The sequence below is a fragment of the Oculina patagonica genome, chromosome 8 (genome assembly GCF_052425735.1).
Source record: "Oculina patagonica isolate OP01 chromosome 8, crgOcupat, whole genome shotgun sequence".
In the NCBI taxonomy this organism is placed as follows: Eukaryota; Metazoa; Cnidaria; class Anthozoa; order Scleractinia; family Oculinidae; genus Oculina; species Oculina patagonica.
In genome coordinates, this window is record NC_135765.1 from 13,628,214 (window position 1) to 13,640,131 (window position 11,918).

Genomic DNA, 11,918 nt, shown 5'->3' on the forward strand with positions numbered 1-11,918 from the left:
CTGCCGGCGTATACACAGTTTCCTGTTTGACACCTCTAGCTCATGTTTCGCTACACGGATTGTTTTGGCTCTTTTCTATTTGCAAGATATTCTATAAGCTCTCAAAATAATCGCTCTGGAAGGACAGGATCTGAAATATTCCGTGATAATGTTGATTACTTACATTGTGATGCCGGGATCGGCTGTTTAATTTCATGTAATACTGTTGCAAGATGTATTTTATCATATCACGGATGACATTTATCGTTGTCCGGATTTTTCAGAGCTTTACTTCGAGAAAGCTAAATGTTTATTTTATAGAGAGACATTGTGTGTAGTAAAGGTTATGCTTCTTGTATTAATTTGATCGAGCGTTTTGTCTCTTGAGCTCGATGCTTCCTTGTTCGCTAGGTTACGTTGTGGCACCGCATGATTTCAATGCAGATTTGAAATCTCACACGCGCAAGTGGAATATGTTGACTGTTTTTCGCGTTGTATATGCCAATATATATAAAAACATTCTCTTGAAGTGGCTTTAAGCGAAACAGAGGATATTTGCAGTGGTTTAGAGCTATTCCAAGCTGACTGAACAAACCGAAAACAGATAATTCATGCATTGCCTTGGTTCAATTGATGCTATCTAAAATTTATGACACCCAAGATTTTCGGGTGTCTGAAGCTTACGTGACCGGCCGATGCCAGGGTCTTTTCCCGCCCGTTCCAAATCACCAAGGGAAAAGCCCTGGGAACGAGGTTGTCCCCGTACAAAACTTTTTTCGGTACCCCCCCCCCCCCCCCGGGGGTTTCCCCTTCATATCATCCATGAATTTACATGCCACCACGCTTGCGCCTTTATGTGAAACCCAGACGTATTCTAATAATAGAAACTATTACATCAAAGAACTCCAGCACGGTCAGCAGACTGGCGCCAACACAGAGGCCAACTTGACCACCGATTTCACCTGGATTAAATAAGAGAAAAGAAAGGTCACTATATTTATGTTCAAAGGGTGGGTAACGGATTGCATTTAATAATAAAAAATCGCCTTTATCCAAAATAAGAAAGAAAATAAACTTTATTATGTTCCTCGTAGGAATCTTCATATGTATTTTACAGCACTGATTTAATAAATAAGGTAGAAAATATGAAAATCACAATATAAGAAAAAAAATAGAATTACAATAAGACTATATATAACTACTCTCAGCACAATTTGGAGGTAAGCGAAGTATTTTTCGAAAAAAGGGCCATACTCAATCCGTCTTTTAAAGAACATAAAGTTTTGTGCGTGGATCTGGCAGACAATTGTCGTTTATGCCTAGTTTTACGTGTCTAGACACGTGACGCGAGGATATTTGATATTTGTGTAACATTGATTTGTGTCTGGGCTATTTAACGAACTTTAGTGATGACATTTTAGCCATTTTGACAAGATTCTATTCTGTGTGAAATGTTATTTTAAATTTAAAAAATCTTACAAAAAAATCTTGCATACAGGAGAAATCAAGTGTAACTAAACAAAAAAATCGCCGCATAGAAGAGATATGTTCAGGATTGAACGCATTTACGAAAATTTCGTAGTTTCGCTCACTCCTGTACATAAGTGCCATAGAACGCAAACAAAAATTCACCTGGGCAGTTGGAAAGAAGATAAATTGAAAATTGAAAAAAAAAATATATATATTGTGGGTTCTCTTTGACTTAGAAAACAGAAATCTCTATCGTTCTTTACAATTACCTACTGGAAGTTGGTTTTCCGCCATGTTCTATAAGAAAATATTGTACGTTTTAGGTCTAGAAAAGAATGTTTCTGAAGGAAACTTGCGGCATCAAAAATCATTTGAGCAACAAAACATAAGAATAGAGTCGAGGTCATGCATGCAAAGTCGTCCAGCGAAATTCGACAACAAATTCGCATATCCGGAGTACCGCTCTTCTATTGTTTCTGCTATGTTCTTTAAAAAAAATGCCCGTTAGAATTCCATCGCTTGTATACAGCAGCCATAAAAAGACACTTATTGACCTCGCTCACGAGTATCGTTATATTGTGTTGTGAATGTTACGAGTGTTCTTTATCAGAAAAGGATTATAACGATAGAGAAACTCGGCTGTTTTTATTTGTTAACTATCTTGCGTATTTTTTCTTATCACGTTGTCCAATATCCAGTGCACTTACCTAACAGACTTTCAGAATCGTAGGCTGGTGTCTCTTGAATAACTTGATAATTTAGTTCTTGGAAGTATACATGGAGTTGTAACGTATTTTGACTGTTGAAATAAATAAACGAATGTTAAAACTCATGGGGATTGTTTTTGACTGTTGAAATAAATAAACGAATGTTAAAACTCATGGGGATTGTTTTGTTTTTAACCCGCTTCAGTATGGTCTAAGCCTTTGACTTCTTTAACCATGTCCTCACCATCCAGAATATGAAAAAAATATACCTGCCATTTTAGAGCTTTTGCAGAAATTGTTTAACTGCAGGAATCACCTCGTAAAAATATACGAACGCAACCAAAGACAAACTTACACTGTTTCAAAATTTTACAAATTAAAAGTTTCCTGTCTTTTGAATTAACATGATTTTCTGTAGATTTTATTCTCAAAAAACTAGGGGGTAGCAAGCAAAACATTTGTGTTGTGTATAGTCTAGGTTCAAAATAGAGAGCGAGTGAAAAAAAAAACAAGACACTTTAGACTGCAGACTGCATCATTAATTTAACCAGTGGGAGACGCGGTGACCGTACGGTTAGCAAGCTGGACTTTTGGTCGAGCGGTCCGGGTCCGAGCCCTGGCTGGAGTCATTGTGTCGTGTTTTTGGAGAAGATTCTTCACTTTCATTGTGCCCCACTCCAACCAGATGTATAAATGGGTACCGGCGTATTTAATGCTGGGGAGTTACCCTGCGATGGACTAACATCCCATACTCCTAGTCGCTTATTGCTGCAGAAACCGGGATAAGCTAATGGGCCACTTGGCACAACACAGACTTAATCTTGTTATTCTTTATTTGACCATTAGGGCTTCCTGTTTCAAATGCACTCACTGTGTTGGCTGATTTGACAAGCCACACTATTACAAGCAGGTATTGCCAAAAATCGTCATTTTTAACATTTTCCTTCATTTTTACTAAAATTGTAATTTTGGTTATTTTGCATTCCATAAGCATTCTGGCTTGATTTTGTATCAATTTCCGCTTTTTTCTGACTTCCTAAGAATATGGTGAAATGCAAGATGGCGAATCCAAGATGGCGGCTATAATGGCGTCACGTAACGTCAAATGACGTCATAGCCGACAAAAATTATGAAATCTTGTAGAGTTCGCTACGGGCTTTCTATTCATCGCAAAAATATTTCGCTGCGGCTCAATAGGACGAAAACGCAGGGGAGTAGTCCCATGCACCCCTCTCTCTTTGTACAATGGTGGGGGTATGAGTTTGCTTGTACGTCCGAGGGTTAAGTCGTCGTTTTTGTAAAAAAAAACTTTAATTGCGCCTACACCTAATAAATTCTGAAATACTTATTTCTGTTTTTGTTTCTTATTCCGACGTGGAAAATAATTGAGTGAAGCGCGCGAAGACAATAAACTACCAACAAAGTCCAAGAGAATGACAACGCACAACCGTGTTGAGAATTCCATATCACATTACTATCTGTTTACCCTATCCATTGCCAACCGCTGGGTTGAGGGGGGGGGGGGGGGGGTTTGTTTAAAGCAGAAAGGCTAAAACAGTTGTCAATAAAGGTGAAAAGAGCATTAAACGTTTGCGATCTCATTTCCGTGAAGGAAATCGAAAAGCCGACGAGCCGACGATGAGATCTGTAATTCCTGTTTTCGATGACATGTTTCTCCATCTCTCATTCTGTGTTGTTGTTCATGGCCTCTTCGCAGGTCTTTGCGGCTAACAAACTGCATGGTACCAAAATCGTGCTGGGGCATCCAAACCAAAGCGACATCAACCAGTCATGCTTGACTTTCCTTTATATTATACTATCCACAGCGGACCTTTGTCGTTCAATATCTAATGGCGGATTTTGTACCAAGTGGCCGTTAGCTGCATAGAGCTTGTTTGTTATGAAACACACCGTATTTATTCGTTTAAATGCCCAAAGTGGAATAAGCGCCCTCAAGGTAGGAAAAGTTAATCAGCGCTTAGCCGCGAATAAGCCACCCCCCCCCCCCCCTCCCTCACCCAGGAGGAGTATTAATCATTATTTCAATGAGAATGAAATTGACTTCGTACTAATAAGACACTTCCCCAAAAACCAAGTTCTTAGTATTCTAAAGAAACTTTCAGAGAAGCATTTGTACATCTGTTAATATTTATTGTTTTGTTGCAAAATATGCTTACTTCTTGCTACAAATGTAAAAGATTTAGTGAGCGCGCATGCTCAAATAAGCGTCCAATCACAAGGTTCAAAAAATTAATAAGCGCTCAGGGCGCTATTTCTAAATATATACGGTAGTTACCTCAATTGTTCGTGCGCTAGTTTGACGACTTCTGGTGTTAGGGTTATTCCGTCCGGGAAAAATAATTTTGCCACACTGGTTACGATTGTGTTACTAGGGAATGCAGCATACGAAAGGACGGGTTTGAAGGAGACTGTATCGCAAGGAACCGGGCAATCACATTGGTTAGACTGGTTATCCTTCAGCTCCAAGAAGTTATCTGGAAGATATCACGACAATCAGAAATCAATCATAATTTCCTATGTTTTTGCAGACATCAAATCTCAGACGATCTTATTCAGTATAACGGTCTCGAGAAAACAGTTAAATGACGAGCTGACTATACACAGTTAGTATAATTACCAAAGGTGAATTCAATTCTGATTGGTCGATAAGCTCGGACTATGTCGCAATATTCACCGCGCTAGGCGCTAGGCATCTGAAGGTTTGGCTACTAAGCCAAGCCACGTTTGCCATCCAGGCCAGTGAACATGGCGGCATTTGCTGAATGAAAATTTCTCTCATTTACAAGAAATCACTCTAAATCCTTGATGTTTGAAACATTGGGAATTTTGCAAATTTACTACCAAGGCTTTTGGACCGAAAATATTTTCAAGAGATGGTTTTCAAGGCATTAGAATTGATCATTAATATGGTGGTTTCGGAGATCACACACGGCTATGTCAGTACTCAGTCTGATCGACTGTCAAAACATTATTTGGTTCTCTGTCTCTTTTCACTGGAGATAGTATTTTCGAGAGGAAACACACGATTGCTCAGAAGTCACCATGCAACAATTAAACAAAGGTACCGGATATCTATTTTTTTTTTCGAATTTTTTGTTTTGTTCCGTTTTATTGCTAAAACGTGAGTATAAATTATAATTTCAATCGATAAATTAAACTGGTTCACACGTATGCCCTTCTGTTTGTTGTTTTCGTGTTTTCTATTGTTATTTTGCAGTTTTTGATATTTACCTCTGATATTCACCTCGTCTCGGGGATTATTCAACAATTATTACTGAGCCTGAGGCGAATGATTGTTAAATATAAAGAAAAAATACTTTACGTACTTTTTTCTTTTATCAGGCAAACTAGCTTCTCAAAACCGCAGACTTTGGCATTGTTTATGTCTGTTCAGGTTATTGATGAGAAAGAAATTCCAACGTTAATTCTAAGATATAAATATAATAATTTCAATAAGGAATAACCATACATCCTTTTTTCAATGGTGGGTGTGAAGACGAGGGAAGGATATGATGGGGCAGAAAAAAGAGGCTCAAGTGTGGACTCCAACAATTGATATGAAGATAAGGTAAGGTTTCCAAAACTTAAGCAAAACGTTTGAGACGGAATATGCTAAGCATTTGTTCACGTCATAGCACGTTTACTGATAAAACGTTATATAATGATTAAAATACAGCTTGTAAATCCCAGATCCCTGAGAGAGGGGAGTGTGTGTATGTGTGAGTGTGTGTGGCAGGGAGGGGTACTCCTTACAGTTCACTGCACGGGAAGGCTTTGCCCGAAAGGGCTAGCCTTTTTAAAAGAAGCTTTCAAAATATATTGAACAAACACACTAAACAGTTGATTCATTTTATGGGAGTAAAAGTAAGTACTTTATGGGATTAATGCTGTTCATTGTATGATTACAGTAGGTAAAGTTTTGTCAAAATAAACATTTGGCCTCGCCTTGTGTAAATAAATAAACTTGTTTTGGCCAAGTTAAAAATATCTTCTTAAGCAATGAGGCCATAAAAGTAACGAGTTATTTTGAAAAGAAAACAAGAACGATTGGAAAAGTTTGGCTGCTTGGTGCTCCTGTTCATTATGTTATAACAAAGCACAAAATGTTTTCTAGATTGCTTTTTGATTACACAAAATAATACAGTGGAACCCCGATATAACGATATGCCAAGGGAGCAATAAAAAAAATATCGTTATATCGAAGAACCGTTATATCGAAACTCCCGATATAACGATATGGCCGTAAAATAACCGAAAATATCGTTATATCGGGGTAAACCTAACAAGACCTTTATACTGCGCATTAGATGAGGATAAATAGAATAATTTTGATAAGAAGGCTTAGAACACAGTATCATTTTCCTATCATCGTACAAAGCTGTTTTTAGAAACGTTAGAGTTGGCTCGATTACCGTAATGTAATTGCATTAATTTCGATGTTTTGCAAAAAAAATGTGACTGTGTAATGATAATATCGTTATATCGGGAGGATTTTACGTTCGGTGCGCTACATTCTCATCGTTATATTGGGAATATGGTTATATCGAAGATCGTTATATCGGGATTCCGTCCCATACATTTTACTGTAACTTCCGCTGGGACACAGAGTATTCATTCTTATATCGGGAATATTGTTATATCGAGGATCGTTATATTGGGGTTTCACTGTAAGAACACGGCAGCACCTACTGGATGAACATCTTATTATCCTTTTATTACGTTTTACCGATTCATTTAATTTGATCTCCGTCACGTTTGTTCACACGATGTTGCGACCTTATGCATTGGTCAGCGGAATTAAATCTATGACCCACGGACATAACCAACCAGCCAACCGACCGTGTGAGTGAAATTGCGCTCACCTTCGATACTGCTACTTTCGCAAATTAGTTGTAAAAAATAGGCATGAATAGATTGTGCTAGTAAATTCAGGAAAAGTTGCTTCACAATATACCCTGACCTAAAAGTTGCTCTAAAGTTGTTCAAATATCACAAAGTTGCCTCCAAAATTTAGAAAAGTTGCTTGCTCTCTAGAGTCGTTTTGTTTTAGATAAATACTCAAAACATGTTTGTTTGTTTGTTTTTTTGTTTGTTGCCATTTAAACGTTTTCATTAAATATTCTTACAATCGATGAAAGAGGCCAAAAAGCCATTGTTATGCTGTGTGCTGCTCACTAGTATTTTTTTTTTAAATAAAATAAAAAAAAATAAAAAATTAAAAAAAAATAAAAATAAATAAAAAAAATCAGTCTTGATAAAACCAGTTTTAATAACATCCTTCGAAATGAAACGATCTTTTATGGTTTGGATAGGTTTTATATCAATTTGTTGCTCAAAAGTTGCCTAGAAAGGCAAAAGTTGCCCCAGGTTGCTGGTACTACGAAAAGTTGCTCAAAACGCTAAAAGTTGCTCAAAAGTTGCCGAGCACAATCTATTTATGCCTAGTAAAAAAGAATAAGCAACTTACCCGGCATTCCGTTTTCTCTGCATCCGCATTTTTCAATAGCATATTTGGCCTGACAATTCAGCGTACAGGAGGGAATTGTGTATTTGGGATAATCAGGTATGTCCCTGATAGTTTGGTTACGGCAATTGCTCTCGTAAGGGCTCGGAAGGTTGAGAACCTTAACAAAACAAAACAAAAAGTACAATTCTTTAATTATCTATTTGCTATCAAAATATTTATACTGCCAGTATAAACCTATTGTACTGCAGTTGTAGAAAAAACTCACTTCACCACCGTGCACTGGAAGACCGTTCAAAGTTCAGTCTCCTTTATGATAGCAAAGCTCAACCTTGTTTCCAGGGCTTTTATTTTTAAATTACATAGGCAAAGCCCTGGGAACGAAGTTAAATAATGCTTAGACTTCTAGAAGAGGTGATCTGAAAATAACTTTACTTTCCCTCCCATTCATTGTACGCCGAATATGGTGTTGGTGTGCTTTTACAGTGCGAAGCGCCTTACCGTGGCCACACAACAAACTTTTTCATAAGTGTAATCTTGTAACATTTTACGTTTTCACTGCGACTTGTTGATAAGTACGATGTAACAAGTTTCTATTTGATCGTATTCAACTTTGCAAGGAGGCGTGTTCGTCAAACACATAATAATATTACGAGAGCACACTTGAAAAAAAGTTTGTTAGGTGGCCACGGTAAGGCGCGTTGCACTGTAACAGTTTTTGAGCATATTATAATAAGATAGATTGTCTCTCTTGCACGAGTATGTAACATAACGGCATAAGCTAGGAACTGGACGGAGCTCTCAAAGCGAAGGGTTCAAGGCACTCCGCCTCTGTTGAGAAATTCCTTACTCTCTGTTTTCGTATCGCTGCAAATGTGCTTGTACCAGGACTGACTGCAAAGCCAAGCTGAGAAACCATAGGTGGTGTCCCCTGTTGATGAATAAGAATCTTGAGTCCTGCACTATGCGACATAATGCCATAATATTCATTTTGTTGCACGTTCAAAGTAAGGGTAAGTCCAAAGGTCGAGCCAGCTTGCTTCACCTTTAGTATTCTTTCACCATTTCTCCATAAAAGAATAAAATAACAATCTATTTTTTCAAATTTAAGACTTCTGTAACAATCCGTAGCTTTAACAGGATGCTATTCTAAAATGAACTAGTTGGTAGGACTCGGAGATTGCATGGGAGGGAAGGAATTGGACAGAAAGCACTCTACCCCACCTCTTTCTCAAACGCAGTATTTTCCAGCTTAAATCATGCTTTTGTGGCTCCGTACCACCTCTCTTTTTCAATGGATGCTAGCTAGAATAGTGATATCAAACGAATGCCCAATAAGTTCGTGAACAGATGGTGGACATTTTCTCGACATTTAAGGTTTCCATAACAAAAGAAAACACTCATTGCAATTCTTGTTATCTTCATGCTTAAACATATTCTGTAATTGATTTATACTAAAATAACAACGAACCTTCTTCTAGTTTGTTTAGCTGGAGTGAGCTCATTAATAACAAAGAAAAAATAAAATCAGAAACAAACTCATCATCAAAGCAAAAAAGTTATCTTAATTGTACACTGTAAAGTACGAGGAGCTGTTTACTTTGACATGATTGCTTTTTTAACAACGAAATCCTGAATTAATGTTTTGCTGCTTTTTAAACACTTAATATGATGTAAGTTAAGTGCAATACCAATTTATATTTCTTTTTCTGACAGGAAAATGACATTTGCATGATGGTTGGTATTCTAAGGAAGTTACAAAAGTCGAAGCTTACCTGAATTAAATGTGTGGCATAGTCCCATGTCAGTCAACACTGGCGTGAAATTTCTATAATCGCACATCTGTCCGCTCCAAACGCAAGCGGTTAACGTGTCGTTAATTTCATGTCCAGCAATAAACTCAAATTCCGTAAAGTTAAACTCAGTGTAATTGCTGAGGTCAATGGTGTCATTTTCAGCTTCCAATCTAAATAATAACTTATCAACTTGGCTCATAAGCTCATCGAATCCTTTCGCCATCACGACAGACCTTTTTAACTTGTTAAAATTGCAAATTGTGACAGCAGGGAAGTCGGGCGTACTTTCGTATTCCAAAGTTACTTTCGTCGTGACAGGATAGCTGAAGTACTTTCTGAGAAGCTTTGATGACTGATAGGAAAACCACGCCATTGAACTCACAAGGAACAAAGCCCAGAGAATGCGGCGTACCAGTGTTCGGCTGGTGAAAACGTAACCCAAACCATGGAGGGTCGAAGATCCGACAAAGACGTCCCATCTTTTTGTTATTGCAGCAGACTTACTTGGGATCTGCGATGCCACCTCGCTACATTCGGGAACAATTTTGTTTGATTTGCATGGTTCGTTGGTTTGCTTTTGAGTTATTTGGTCCAACTCAATTTCAGAATTTTCGGGTTTCATTACAACGCCTTCTTCACCCGCCTTATTGTTCATTCTCACTTGATTCCGTGATACATTTTATACTGTTATTATATACTTGATACTGCTTATAGGAATAACAAAAGAAAATAATTTGCATATTAAGTGCCCAAGTTTTTTTGAGCAACCTTTAAATATTGACATTTGATAATAATAATCTGCTGAAACATATTAATGTAATGTAAAAAGGCCTAAAATCTCACTATTTTAGTGCACAAGTTTTATACCTTCTAATATTGACAAAATTAAAACTATTTGTCAGTCTAAAGACAAGTTATAACTACTGAAGTGTAAAAAAGTGATCGTTTATTGAGAAAGAGGGGCTACGTTGTTCTGCCCTGTTCTCTATAGGAGGTTTTGACTATTTAACAATTAGACTACGAGCCCGAGTTTTCTATGAGCAAATAGTCAACGAGGCGCAGCCGAGTTGACTATCGCTCATAGAAAACGAGGGCGAGTAGTCTAATTGTTTTAGTAGAAACTGTAAAGGATTGCAGTCCAAAACCTACAATATTGTGCACTTTGAAGACAAAAATCAAGAAAATTTACCACTTAAAAGCTACTCGCGCGCGCGACTGTTTTCTATCGGCGAATAGAAAACAGTGGGAGAACCAATCAGATTCGCGGATTTCCAATAGAACATAGCTGAGTTTCTACTAAATTGGTATAAAATACATTATTATTATTATGAGAATACAAACCCACGTTTCTAATTTTGAAATACATGTTAAAGATCAAAATTAAGACTTCTAGTCGGTCTTAGTGGGGTCGAAGCTAAAGATTTATTCAGGCCATCGAAAACATACAATTTTTGATTTGTTCCCGCGAGATTGTATTTCAAGATTACTTCTTGCCTGCTGCTACTTTGTAAATTAGTAACAATCAAGTAAGGTATTTGCATTTCTAGGTTTTTGATTGGCTCACTCACTCTGTTTAATTAACGTCGAATGAACATGTAAGCTTTACCTAACAGAGCAAAATATGCCCAGAACTGCCCGAGAGACCTTTTGTCTTCACCGTGATTTTCAGTCTGGGATTTATTAGCCAATAGAATAGCCTCAAGAACCACTTTTTTGCTAAAATATTTATCAGTGCATACATTGGGGGCGAACTTTGCTGTTTATATAACCCGTTTCATGTTTTATCTTTCCTTTCGGTTCATATATTTATCAATGGTTGTAAAAATCACCAAATAGTTCTAACATTATCGAATTTAAAGAATTCATATTTATAGACTACAGAAATCATTATCAACCCCAGCTAAACAAAACTGGGTCTGCGGTGTGTGCACTTTAAATAATGATATTGTTATAGCCCCAACTAAAACTTGCTACTGACGAAAGGGTATCGTCTGATGCACCTAACTCCCAAGGATAACAAAACTCGCTAACTTGCTTGGGAAACAACACTTTAAAACTTGGGCTTTTAATGTGATCAGAGCGTGGGTCTGGAAACCTCCAGCTTGCGCGGCAACTTAACGTGAAGAGGTAGATTTTGTTTGTTGTTTTGTATATATTTGTACATAATACAGAAAAAATTCAATTCGACTCACAGAAAGCTCATGATCATTGAATGCAAATTTTAAATCTTCGCACAGCGTTGAAAATTTCAACAAATCTATTCGTGTTATTTTTAGTTGCTTGACAGCCGTAAAAGAATTTAATTGACTAGATTTAAACAAAAGGAGTTTAAACCTAAACCTAAATCAACCGTTATGAGGCAGTTTGAAACGGTTAATTCGATGGCAGAATTTAAATTTTCTTTATTAGAATCTAGCCAATCGAATCATGCGTCCTAAGAGCCACTGTTTCTCGTGCTATGGTCCCGCCAGCTAAGAGAAC

General features: G+C 37.4%; 1 protein-coding gene across 1 annotated transcript; it reads right to left on the reverse strand.

Moving 5' to 3' along the window:
• Window positions 1-816: 816 nt before the first annotated feature.
• Window positions 817-10,059, reverse strand: LOC144664162 (acid-sensing ion channel 2-like). Its single transcript, XM_078525274.1, has 7 exons — window positions 9,413-10,059; window positions 8,492-8,708; window positions 7,645-7,801; window positions 5,504-5,563; window positions 4,453-4,651; window positions 2,157-2,248; window positions 817-941 (listed from the first exon to the last, which is right to left on the reverse strand). Exons 1-7 carry the CDS (start codon window positions 10,057-10,059, stop codon window positions 832-834), a joined length of 1,482 nt encoding a protein of 493 aa, XP_078381400.1. The 3' UTR covers window positions 817-831.
• Window positions 10,060-11,918: the final 1,859 nt, after the last annotated feature.

Coding starts and splice junctions, on each gene's coding strand:
- LOC144664162 (XM_078525274.1), bottom strand. CDS start 10,059: ATGAAACCCGAAAATTCTGAAATTGAGTTGGACCAAATAACTCAAAAG. Junction 7,802..8,491: donor CAGCGATACGAAAACAGAGA/GTAAGGAATTTC, acceptor TGTTTTGTTAAG/GTTCTCAACCTTCCGAGCCC. Junction 942..2,156: donor CGATTCTGAAAGTCTGTTAG/GTAAGTGCACTG, acceptor TATTTAATCCAG/GTGAAATCGGTGGTCAAGTT.